The following is a 13,626-nucleotide window of genomic DNA, read 5'->3' as shown; positions in this document are numbered from 1 at the left end:
TCGCCTTTGACCTTTTTTAAAACTCACAGCTTTCAGTTCTTTTGCTTGCAACTAAAAAAAAAAACAAAACAAAACAAAAAAAAAAACAGCAGTGAAAGTGGATCAATTTGTTCCCATTTGTTCTATTGAAGTGAACTCTTCCCCAGTTTCCCCTGGTTACTGACCCAGCCAGCAAGAGCCACCTGCAAACCCTTACACAGAGAGCGAATGAGAGAGAAAGGAGGAGGAAGGGGGTTGGAATAGGAACGAGAGAGACAGACAGGCAATCTCAAAGAAAAATGGGCATCTGTGGAGAAGAAGACCTGAAACGCAGCGAAGGAGAGACAGTGAGAATGAAGCAGATGAGGGAGAGAGATGAGAAAAGTAAAAGAGTGAGGTGGGAGAGGGAGTCAGAGTGGGAGAAAAGAAAAAAAAAGGTGACGGAGAGGTACAGGTGCGAGCAGATCATTCCTCTGCTCCACAGTGCTGGAGTTAAAAAAATGGAGCAGATCCAATCGTCATGCCTCAGAGCATGCCAGCAGATTGGCACTGAAACAAAGGCAGCGATACATGGGCAAGTTTTACAGGCAATAATAGAGGGCAATATTGTCTTTGTTTGGATAGGATTGGCAAACGTGATACAAGTGATTTGGATAACTGCAGGCTGTTACCAGTGAGTGATTCTTAGCAGGGACAACAAAGAAGGACACTGGCCCTGATTGCTTTAGAAAAACAGTTGGATACCATTTGTCTGCCTCGGGTCATGCTGCAAATAGAGGACAAAAGCTTTATTTTTAAATAAAGCCATGCACAGAAAGACAAAGCCATCCTTTCTCACTGGACAAAAAAAACCCCAAACACTAACACCTAGTAACATCTGGCTTTTGAAGTCTGTTTAATGGAAAAGGTTATAGTTGATGAAATCTAGAGACAAATGACTGCAGTAGTCACAGGTATTTACCGTCTCCAACCTGGGTACAAAGTTTAGCCCCTTTGCTGGCATGATGCAACGATGGGCCGCCACAAATTCCTTTAGTCTTCTTCCAAGCAGCATTTAAACATTTTTCAAAATATAGTTGGCACAAAGTTAGAGAGAGAGCTTGAGTAAGAGAAGTAAAAAAATTAGATTTACTAACCTGTTTTTCTGCCGTAGACTATATAGAATAATGGACGTAGCTGCTTTAATGTCACCCAATTTGAAGCATTTTGAAGCCACAGGTTTGGCATTACAGCTGTTGCCATCTTGTTTCTTGGGAGGCAGAAGTGACCGTATTCGATTGAGAGGCTGTCGCTTTGGAGGACTGGGTGGTGGTTCTGACTCATGGACTGTGATGATGTGGCCTCGCTCTTAAAGATGCAGAACTTTATGTCTCAAAAAAAAGTAAACGTGGGAGTCACTTAAAGAGTCAACCCCCTTCAGCTGTCATAAATGTTGAAATTAGCTATGGCGATCAAACTGTTTTTTGGTACCAGACTGTAACCATGTTTACTTCTGCTGTAAAGTTTGACATTTTAACATGGGGGTCAATGACTCCATTTCAGAGCCAGCCGCAAGTGGCCATATGAAGTTTTTAGCCTCAATGGTTGCCACTTGTTTCCTGGCCATCCATGATGTCGACTCGACACACCAGAAAAACAAAACAAAACAAAAAACAGTAAGGCGACATATTTGTCTACTGCAGAGACAGAGACTGGTCTAGTGATGATTGGTTTTTAACAGGTCTCCTTGCTTTAACAACCCCCCCATACATGTGCTAATTTTGGTGGGAAAAGGGTTAGCTTCATACTGCTTCAGCAGCATGTTAGCAGAAGCAGTATGAAGATAAAAAGTAGGGAACCTCTTGAAATGCAGAAAAGATTTTTTTTTTTTACTAATAGTGGCAGAGATTAATCATTACACACAATTAATATAACAGAGGACACGGGGCAGTAAAACGCATGTGCCTTTCAGCTGCAGTATTTTAGTGGATACACTTTTCTTTTGTTTGGTACTATATGTATGTATGTATATGTTACAGCCACACAGTGTTTCCACTGTAATCATCAGACTGCTCGTTTTGAAGAAGATTTATGTTGCAGGAAAAATCAATACAAGTAGATTATTAACCCTCTATGCAGTTTAGGAACTGAGTTGTGTCTACGTGTGTGTGTGTGTGTACATATATATATATATATATATGTGTGTGTGTTTGTATGTTAACACCGGCAGAGTGGTTGAGATATATTAATGTCAGCATCCTCCACATTCCCAATGAAACCTCTGGATTTATTTACTTTTCCTCTGCATTTGTACTCATATTGATATTGTTGGTCACGGTTGGCTTAAATAATTTCTTTTGGATTTGGAAGTGGTTTCCCTCTTCTTGTACTTCTGAAACAGAAAATGTGCAGTTGTGAGAATGAGAGGTGTGAAAATGACGACGCTGATGATCCATGGGAGATTCTTACAGCATCTACCACTACAGAACTGCCGAATCTGTTTCAGACTACTTTAGATGGAGACTGACAACATATTTCTGCTTTACAGATTTAATATTCAACATTTCTATCTATCTCATTTTTGTCACAGCATTCAGAATTCTTTTCAGCCCACAGACCTTTGAAAATAATCAGATGAAAAACCTGAAAAGAGAGTCATTTTTTGGTTGAACAGTTCATTTTTCAGAAAGTGTCACGAAAGCTGGAGAGAGCACAGACAGCAAACCAATTATTATCTGGACCAAACTGCATAAAGTAGATGAACACTTCAGAGTTTCTGCTCCTGCAGATAAAACAATACATTAAAGGTACTTTTTGACCCTTTTTTATTCACTGCACTAAGTCGGTGTGTAGGTATATAGCAATAATGATGCCTGATACTTCAAAGATCCTAAATTGCTATACTAATCATTCCTTAGGGAGGGTTGAGGTCCTCCTCTGCTACACAGCAGTACCTGACAGAGGTGGAATGGATTCAGTGTCTTGCACAAGGACACTTAAGTGGAGTGGATACTTGCCAAAACGCAGATGCATGAAACTTGAGGTTCGTCGGCTGATATCTTTGTTCATTAGGCAACTTCAGCAAAGTGTGCTGAAACCCTTAAAGTTCTTGAGTCTTATTGGAGACATCTGAGGTGAACTACACACTAATTGGGATCCAACTTCAGCAAAATCATTCCCTTTTTCGCCATCTGTAAAGTATTTGCTCCGTCTCGTCAGTCTCTGGAGGAATTAATGGTGGAGAGGATTGGTGACGAGATGAGAGGCAGCGATGCATTCATCGTCAGACCTCCCTTGAATTACCAAGTTACAGACAAGAGGAGTTAGGAGTTACACTGCTGATCAAAGATTGAGGTTGATGCTGTGGTAATGTATGCAAATTGTAGTGACACACCAGTGCCTTTGCACGGACACACACGCGTGCAATTCCTGATGACAGTGTTGTTTTGAGGCTAATGGCGTGTGTAAACGGTTGCTTTGAAGCTGATGGTCCTGACAGAACTTGGAGTGAAATGAGGTGAGACCTCGGCAGACGGAGGAGCACCAGGCTAAAACTAACTGTCTCACTGTGTTTTTTACTCTTTGTCTCTCCCCGGTTTGCTATTTCTTTTTCTCCCTTATTCTTTAAAAGGGAGGTCTACGCTCTTGAGATATTAAAGGACGTCGCTTACAGAATTGTTTTTCTGCTCTCACTCCTTCACGATATATAAAGAGCTACATACTTGAGTTATTAAATCAGTGTTATTTATAAAATCAATCATCCTCCCTTCAATTGCTGTCTTTCGTTCTCACTTGCTATTTGTTTTCACTTCCCTTCTCTTCCAGCTCCGTCTTTTTTTATTGACTCTCCTGGGACTTGTTCTCTTCAGCTCTTTATCACCTCTCCTTCTCTCGTCTTATCTTGTCTCGTTGCCTCCCTCTCCAACTCTCTGGAGAGCCTGGCACATTATTTCAGTGCATGAGACCAGATAATCACTCCGCAGTCATTATGTCAGCTTTTCTCGCCTCTCCTCTCGTTCTGCTGGAGCTGTATTGATGTGGAGAAATGTCTTTGCAGTCGGACATTGTTCACTAAAGCCTCAGACTTCTGGATCTGGCCAACTGAGCAACAAAACACAGTTTTCAGAGTGAAATTCTTCTATTGATTGATCTGTCACGGGCAGAGTTTCTCTCTCTCTGTACATAATGCGTAGACACTCAGAGTAGATGGCGTGTTGATCGTTTGTTGAGGAGTACACATTATTTGCTGTATAAATAAGCATTAGCTTCACAACATTTCATCCGGACATGCTGCTTCCTGGAGGATCCATCAGTAGTCTGTGTAAGCTGTCACACAATCATCCATCAGTCATTCACTACAGAAATATTTACATCTCAGGATGCTCTCATACAGCTTGACATATGATTATTATGCGTATGTACTATGCCAGTTTTATGCTAATATTTCATTTTCTGTGTTTTTATCATTGTCTTACTCGTAAACTCCTCTTGGAGTTGTTTTAGACAGATGAGGTCTGCAGGACTACGGCTAGACTAAACACTAGATTTTCAGGGTTTTAAAAAGAGTTGACCAGGGCCAAGCGGGTGGGTCTAGCCCTCCTGTTCAGATCCAACAATGCTGATTTTGAAATCGGAAAATTCCGTCTGAAAGCGGAGCGAGATTCCTGCCAAGGAATGCCTTGCGCCTTGAAGCGAGCCCATAACATTTGAGAGATTGATGTTACCTGAGAGACGTTTAAGTCTTCGGTGCATATGTGAGCGAATCAGTCTGTCCATTCTGCAGACAGGGAGAAATTACCTGATGGAGAGAGAAAAAAATCAGTCCGCTGCCAGACTCTTGTAGGCTGACGCTGGAATGAATAGAAAGTGTAAGTTTGAGATGGCTATGAGGATAAAATGTCAAGATTCTGGTGATACTTCTTAAAGGGATACATGGCAGATTTACAGCCGGCTTTGTATCACAATGATGTGGGTAGTGTTTGTAAATGAACTGAGGTAAACTTCCCTTCATCTTACCAGTGCCAAGCTCTCCCCGCTAAGCCGCTAAATCTGCTGGCTCTTAGGCTGTTGCTTAAACTACAGATTCTACATCATTTTCTACATTTTCATATGCCTGCTACCACAGACAAAAAGAGTAAGAAGCGTATCAAGAGCGAGTCACTCACTCAAAATCAGACCAAACACAGATGAAGCAGTAAAAATAGGCAGTGCTGATGAAACATAAACCAAGATTCTCTTACTGTATTGCTTTCCCACCTGAAACGCCTTCAGAAACATATTTAAGTGAAATTTTTTAAGTTTAAGAATTTGTGAACAGGAGATGGATGCCACAGTGTTTGGTATATTGTAAAAATGGAGTTAAAAATACTGAGATCAAACCGTAAAACTAAGCAGTGCTGATGAACTATGAACCAAAATTCTGTCACTGAGCCCATTCCTCTACTTAAATATTTTCAGAAATATATTTTAGCTCACTGTTTAACTGTAATGTGAGTGTTTGTTACAGCAGTCGGTTGACATACTTTCATTTATTTTATGTATTATTTCTTTTTATTCAGGGTTTTATTGCTTTAATTGCTTTTGTTGTTTTGGGTCATTTTATGTGTATTATTTTATATTGACATTATGCATCCTGCATCTTGCATTATTTGTCCTCTCATTTTAATTTTATCCTGACTTTCCCCTAGTTTTGTCTTGCTTGTGTTCAGTAAGACCGTTTGGCTCTCTGTTGTTGTATTGCCTCTGTTTCTGCTTTTGCTTTGGTTGTCAAATTACTTTGTAAATAATGGATTTTATTATTATTATTATTATTATTATTATTATTATTATTATTAGTAGTAGTAGTAGTAGTAGTAGTAGTAGTAGTAGTAGTATTGTTATTATTGTTTTATGTAGAAAACCAGCTTTGCAGTTTGCATTAGGTCACTGACCAATGTGAGCATTTATTGCTCGAGTGGGTCGCAGTGCATTTTGGTAGTTGTAGGTTTTTTTTTTTGTTTTTTTTTTACCTCTTGAGCAAAAGTGAATGCCACAGCTGCTTTTCTCTGTTTTCTCATGTAGCACCAATTTTAAGTATTTAAGTATTTACATATTTCTGCTGCATAGATAGCCCCGTTTTATTAAAAGACAATCTTTCCAGCACTGAAATACTTTACTTTTTAAACACAGGTGTATGATGTGTACTTCATGTGCAATAATTTCTCTGTGTTTTTTTCTTTTTTACTAAGTAGTCTTTATTTGCTCAGCCTTGCTATATTTAAATGGGTTGAGCACAAGTACAAAGTGCTAAATTTACAAACGACCCATATGGCTGAAAACAGCTGAGCATTGTCATCTCTGACAATGTTTTTTTTTTGCGAAATAAATATCACCTTTATAAGCAGGAAAGTGCTATTCTCTTCAGTATTGTTTCCTCCTACAGTTAAAAAAAATATCTAGGATCATGGCTCATTCTTAACAAAAATTCAATTCTCTTCTGCTGCACCTCTTAATGTTTTGTCTTTCTGTGCTGGTTGAGCACCACAGTATACAGTACTAGCCATATCTATTCTTTGGTTTATATCTGTGTGTGTGTGTGTGTGTGTGTGTGTGCATGTATGCGTGTGTGTGAGAATTCATCATATAAAGCAAAGAGGAGGAAATATAGTCACTGTATGTTCACTTTTTATGGAAGATACAGCTCTCTCTGTGTTTTCCTGAAGATTATGTTACCATGAACCATCATTTCAAAGGACCCTTGTTGAAATTCCACCTGTTGACAGATTGTTGTATGTGTGAAGTAATTCTGCTGCTGTGTGGTATTATTGGATGCCTTCTCATTTTATGCTCTATTTCGTGTATTTGTGTGTTTCAGGTGGAGTGGATTCAGCAGCAGGTGGTGAAGAGGAGGATCAAGAGGGATTACAAGCCGTCCCCGCCCCTTTCTCTGACAAGCCCCGCCCACAGCAACCCGGCCCAGAACAACATTTTCTACAATGACGCCAAGTGGAGCAGTATGTGGTACATTGTGAGTACACTGTATACTCATACCAGAGAATTTCTCTCTTGTTTTGTTTGCATGTTAAATGCACCAAAACCAGGATGATCCCAGACAAATAGATCCCAGTGTAACTTAGGGTCATCTCTGCTGTTTTGGTCTATTTTTCTCAGGGAATTGTTTGTGCTTTTCTTTGCCCACATTTATACAGTTTGTGGGTCAAAGGTAAGCTGAGGTCATGGCATGATCCTAATTACTGCAGGGTCAGCGGAGTTGAGGGATTTGTGTGTGTGTGTTTTAATGAATGAAAGAACAGAAGAGCCATAGTGATGACATTTTGGGCTTTCTGTAATTTGTAAAGAGATACTGTAAGGGCAAGATAAAACATTCAGTGTTTACTGGTAAGTTTTTGTCACAGGAAAGTCCACACAGGTGGAAATGAACATGTCTTGGATTTCCTGCGTTTGAAAATCATTTCTATGGGACTGGCAGTGCACACACAGAAACATGCACACTCACACAGCACGGTGGAATTCATATTGATTTGCAGGCTTATCACGAGTGTTTACACCCTCAGATCATTGCTCTTTTAGTTATGTATTTGTGTGCTTGTATGTGTGGTTCAGTGTCCTCCGATCTGTCAATTATTAACTTAATGAAGATAACTCCTCATACTTTGACCAGAGGGTTTAAACATATTGTTTTAGCTGTAGGACAGAACTCTCTGACCTCAGTGTGTTTCAGGTTTACTTAGAAATAAAAGATTACTCTGATTGTTTCTTAGTACTTGATATAGCCTTAAACATTTTGGTCAGTGAAATGTTTTTGTCAGTTTCCCTGTCTTTTTTTTGTATCTGATTTAAAAGAAATAAAGAGACATGAGATTAAGCACTATCAGTGACTTAGACAGGAGTTTGAATCACATTGAAACTACAAACATTGTCAGACATAAGTTGGATTTTAAAGGCTTATAAGAAGTTTGAATCTGTAGCAAGAAGACGGATGAAAAATTAGCTTAAAAATCATTTATCAAATATGTATTTTAGGTATCTGAATGTCCATTTTCGCATGCAAAAAAATGATCACTTGTGGCACATAGTTGCAGTAAAGGATATTGAAGTGTTCGAAGTAACATGTGTTGTGACTGGTTGAGAACCAGCTGAGTAAGAATAAAGGGGAATACCGCCTAAATGAAGAAATCCAGCATGTCATTTCAATGCCCGGGGAAAGTTCAGTCAGTATTTGTGAACATGAGCTACTCTCTCTCAAAGCCAGAAACCACAGACAATGAATGGGAGACTGATTTTGTGAAGCCACAGAATGTTATTTTTTTGTTGATTTATACTTGCATCAACTTTGTCTATGGAGAAGCTCCAGGCTTTATTATTTATGACATCACAAGTGTTAGTTTTAAATCTCTAGCTTTTGGATTTTGGAAAGAGTTTCATATTTTCTTATGTTTTTGGACCATCATAGACCTTAGGAAAAACGTATGATTTTTGAAAATGAGTGTAGTTCCCCTTTAAGTAACACATGAGATGTTATGGTTTAACCAAGCATCTGAGATTGCATTAACAATTTGAAACCCTTTGAATCCTGACTTTAACTTGTTTGGACATGTTTATGTGCAACTGTCTCGAGATGAAAAATGCTCACACTTGCTGTGAGTTAAGTGGAAAACTTCATTATTTGGGCACACTGGTTAAGTTTAAGTTGTGCATCTGCAAGGTGCTTATGTGTTTGTTTAGTTTTCCTCCTCTCTCCTTAATCACCTCCTCTCTCCTTTATCACTCCCTGCCACCATCTCTCCAGCACTGCAACGATGACGTCCATAACTGCCAGTCGGACATGAACATCATGGGAGCATGGAAGAGGGGCTACACGGGTAAAGACGTGGTGGTGACAATACTAGATGACGGCATTGAGAGAAACCACCCAGACCTCTTTCAGAACTACGTGAGTGTGTATGTATGCGCTATTGCGCGTGTAGGGCAGCTATGAGCAGCAGTGTGTGTCTATTTGTGCTTGTTAAAGTCTTCAGTTGTCAGTGAAAGTGTTAAAAAAAGTGTTTATCCTTGTATAAGTCTGTGTGTGAGGTCATAGTTATCGAAGTATATGTGTGTATATGTGCTATCAGTGTGCCTGATTAAGCATTAATATGTCACATACTTAACAGCATCACAGCTGTGTGATTAGAAATTTATCATTTTTGTGCGAAAAGCCAGGGCTGTACCAAATATCTTTTTTCCCCAAAACATTTAAAGATTGATGCCTCTGAGGAGGGAAGAGCCATTAAGAGATAAATGAGCTGAGGAATTAGTATTAATCAATGTAATCTTTCCGTGTAACGACAGAAATTTCCCTCTGAGGTTGTAAAGCTTTTCAATTTTCTCCGTTTTCCTTTTGTAAATTATCTTCATGAGATCTATCAGATTATACTTACTAAGCTGTTTTTCTATTTAACTGGAGCTGTCATTTTTTGTTATTTTTATTTCTTTGTTTTATAATCAAAGCTTCTTTTGAGGTCTTTGGATGAAGTTTTGAATACGTGCCCCCCATCAGTCAGAATTAAAGGATTCATTTCATTAAGTGAGATTTAAAAAAAAAAAAGTTTTTATTACATCAGGTTTCGTTAATGACTTAATGCAATTTACCACTACGCCATGTCAGTACTATGTGTGTGCTTCCCTTTGTGCGTGGCAAATAGGAGTCTTTTTTGGCTGCAGCGAAAATGTTGTTTTTGAAAGGCTAAATTCCAGCAAATATGGATTGGAGCAGGAATTTAAGAAGATTAAAAACATGTTATAGATTTCGGAAATGAAGACATTTGTCTTTTTTCAATACATTTTGACTTTTGGACTTTAGGAAGCTAAAGCTTTTTTCAATAAACTTAGACCTTTTCCACTTAACAAAGCTGATTCAGAATTTGAATGTCAATGTTATGAATGAAGCTTTGAACTTTTTGGTACAGCCCTAGAAAAGGGTATATATTTTTTAATATATATGTAGAAAATAATTGTTGCATGTAACTAAGCCATATTACAGAGAGCAAATAATTCACTTACCAGAAGTCAGTTAATCAACTAGACTGTGATACTGCCGGTAATTTGAATCAGATAATCATGTGTCATGGATTACATTTCGTAGGAAAGCTTCCTCAAACCTGTGGGTGTGCAGGTATGCAGTGTGTATGGGTTTATTTGTCTGTGGTTACATACTTTATGTGCATGCCGAGGTATGTCTACCTCAGTCAGACCAGGGCTAGAGAGTTAGAGCAACTTCTTGGCCTGAGGCGGCAGGTAAGGCCATCAATCAACTGTGCAGATAAAATGATTCACACCCTGTTTGACAGTGCCTGTGCTGCTGTTATTAGCTACTCTTAATGCCTGGATTTGTTTATGCCGAAGGGTGAGTGGTGCAGCAGATTGAGTTTGCTGTGATTGCATTCGATTTACAAAACTGTTGTGTGTGATGCTAATGTGAACTGTTTGATTGGGTTAGAGAGGCTTCTTGATGTTCTACAGGTCTATTACTTAGACACATGCGCGCGCGCACACACACACACACACACACACAAAACGTATCTTTCGATTGGATTTACCTGTTGGATGTTTTCTCTCCCCTGATCATTATTGCAACTTTGGTGTTTGATGTACTTGCTTTGACCTCTGTGTCTTCTGCAGGACCCTCAAGCCAGCTTTGATGTCAACGGCAACGATATGGATCCCATGCCTCGATACGACGCAACCAACGAGAACAAGTAAGAAAAACAATCTATACCAGAGAGAAACTTTATCTGAAAAGTTGCAACATTGTTCAGGTAGCAAATAGGGTGTGGCTTTTAGTGTTTTGGGGTCACAGTCAGCCAAATGCTCTTCTGTGTGTTTTCCGTATTGATTTTCACAAGAAGCTCTTTGCCTCAATATGTTTGTGTTTGCTGAGCCCTGACCTTGTTGTGGGTGCGATGAATTACATTATTGTATTTGATTGTGACATTTGTGGGTGGGTTGTGGTTTTTCTGTTTGGAAGAATTGGTGTGTGTATATGTGTGCAAGTGCACATGCAAGTGTGAGTGTGTAAGAAAGAAAAAAAGAGAGGCTCGCTTGTCCAGGCACTTGTCTTGTGCCAGTTTGGCTTAGTGAGTGATTTTTGGTGTGTGTGTGTTTGGCTGCAGCAGCCCAAATGCCTTGGCAGTGTCTCAGTCCCTGCTGGTAATGCATTGTTTTAAAGAGACATGAGGCCTACAGATGCAGCTTAATGAGCTGGTCTCCATTTAAGGCTGAATTCATAGCTGCCTGCGATATTGTGTGTGTGGACAGAAATCTGGTCCTCCCTCTTTGACTTTTCATATTACTATTCTTTGTCCAACAAATTATCCTATGGGATTTACAAACCAGAGTTAATTTTAGTTTAATCAAAACATGGAGGTCACGTCTCCCATGGGAGTTGGGAGTCTCATGGAATAGATTTGAGAGGTTGTTGAGTTTTTCCGCCAAGTTACAATTGGTCATCATGCCCGAAAGGCTGAAACACACAGGCTGTTAGATTTCTGAGGAATAACACTAACTTTAGCTACATCTGGCAGACTGTGGATTGTTGTCAAACTATGTGTTGTATAGCAACAAGAATGATGTAATCCTTGTGGATTTTAACCTGTTGTTGTCTGTGTGTACAAATGGTGCTAACAGCTGTGCTTTGAATGTAAGCAGGAGGGAAAAAAAGCACATTTGAAGTCTCTTTTGTCTCCAGACTTTTACAATACTGTCCACAGATACTCCATCCTACCCTCCGCAGATTTAAAAGGACAGTATGACAAATCAAATTGTGGAAACTCCTGTTATGTCTGACTCAGATGTCCTTTTGTTAAAATGACAGAAAGTGGTCACAGGGTGTCCTGACAGTTTTGTAATGTAGTGTTTGTGCTCTGGGACTTTCAGATTTCTCCACGAGCAGATTGCACATCTACAGAATTTGTAGATGTGTGTCCTATGAAACACGGAAGAATTGACAAAGCTCTTCAACTTCTTGCAAATTGATTTTTGTTATAACCACCTCTAGTCTAGTGTGTAGGATTTAGAGTGATATATTGGCAAATATGGAATTAAAAATTCATAATTTTGTTTCATTAGTTTTGAATTACCTGAAAATAAGAATTGTTGTGTTTTCGTTACCTTGGAATGAGCCGTTTAAATCTACATACAGAGTTGGTTCTCTTCCACAGCATCTGTTAGGTTGTTTCTACAGTAGCCCAGAATAAACAAATCGAACACTAGCTGTAGGTGGTGCCATTTGCATTGTGTTTTTGTGTAGGCTGCCCTAGTTCTTTACGGTTTGCATACAGGGAGAAGTTTCAGTCGGTTACAATCTGCAGCCTCACCGCTACATGCCACTGGGCCCAGGAAGTGTGCTGCAGCTTTGAGGAGAATATTTGTAGTGGCGAAACAGTGGAATTACATCTGTCACATGATGCTCTGTGGGCCCAAAAGACTTTTCCCAATAGACTTACATGTCATAAGAGATGCCGAGGAATCAGTGGATACATTTTTTGGAGCATCATAACCCCCACAAAATTATTGTATTCATCATCAGAATTTGATCAGTTCAGTCTGATAACATTTGGGAAGTCTAGAAGAGTAACTCTGTTGAATCATTTTATTCCATTCAAGTTAGCAGAGTGCTAAACCCGAGTGGCTGGCTTGGTTGGTGGAAGTCTTGGGTGCACCTTCTCAGTGGGTCAAACAGTGTGGAAGCAGTTTTGATCATCCAGGTAATTTCATATGCTGCAGCTGAATTTTCTTGGCGTCATGTGCCACTGAGCAACTTTCATAGGAATGTATGGGACCCTGCCTCCATTGCTGTATTCAGCTCTTTATATACATCCATGAGTGCCACCAAATCCTACATGCAAGACCTTTAACTATCTTTATTACTCTTAAAAAAACAGAATAGGAGACACACACTAAAAATTAAGAAGGGCAAATATTGGATTTTCAGAATCTGAAATGATAGTAAGCCTGTAAATGTTAACCTGCCACTTAAAGAAAATGCAAATCACAAAGCTCTAATAAAATTGATGTGAACCAAAGAGAGTTAAATGTGGGCTGAAGTGGCTGCATCCTTTGAAACTTTCCGAAAGTGAAAAAGTACGTGTTTAAATTTGAATGATTACTGTGTTTGAGTGTGTATTGTTCCAAGAGACTATTATCTGTTACACAAACATCATATGGTTCTGGATGAAACACAGACAGATCCCTGAGTGACTGTGACACAGATGTGTAGAAAATGGAAAATACAGGCAAACACAAAGACTGGAAAGACGGCCAGACAGACGATTTTATGGATTAGTGGAGTGAAGTGAACTGAGTGAAGACTGTTGAAGCGTTGTGAAAGAGGCAGCCAGCAGTTTGGCTCATTAACTGTGACAAAGGGGCCTATCACTGATTTGCAGCCTTTTAATATGTTTCACTTTAACCCTCACAGTTTAATTTGTGTTAACTTTTCTGTTAACTTGTAAGGTCATTCATTCTCTACAGAGGATGAAAAGAAGGCTTCCTCTTTGATACAGACTTTCACATCTAAATTGGAAATTAACTTAAAACAGATTGAAAAATCTTTGCTGTGTATTTTCAGTTTAAAACATAATAATGAGGCTCTGGTATCTCACAAATAAGGAACACCAAAATCTTGTTAAA

The 13,626-nt window shown here is 39.2% G+C and overlaps 1 protein-coding gene across 2 annotated transcripts in view; it reads left to right on the top strand.

Annotated features, from left to right (window-relative positions):
• The window catches only part of pcsk5b (proprotein convertase subtilisin/kexin type 5b), a 141,028-nt gene that overhangs the window by 15,287 nt on the left and 112,115 nt on the right, over positions 1–13,626 (top strand). For both annotated transcript variants that reach the window (XM_088076712.1, XM_088076713.1), the window contains exons 3-5: positions 6,812–6,964; positions 8,747–8,890; positions 10,618–10,694. In XM_088076712.1, the coding sequence (XP_087932838.1) occupies positions 6,812–6,964; positions 8,747–8,890; positions 10,618–10,694 (374 nt within the window). The remainder of the gene's footprint in view (positions 1–6,811; positions 6,965–8,746; positions 8,891–10,617; positions 10,695–13,626) is intronic.

This window comes from Plectropomus leopardus, chromosome 4, assembly GCF_026936395.1.
Source record: "Plectropomus leopardus strain MGB_pleo_1.0 chromosome 4, ASM2693639v1, whole genome shotgun sequence".
NCBI lineage: Eukaryota > Metazoa > Chordata > Actinopteri > Perciformes > Serranidae > Plectropomus > Plectropomus leopardus.
Note: the sequence above shows the minus strand (reverse complement) of the source record. Positions and strands in the feature narration are given on the sequence as shown.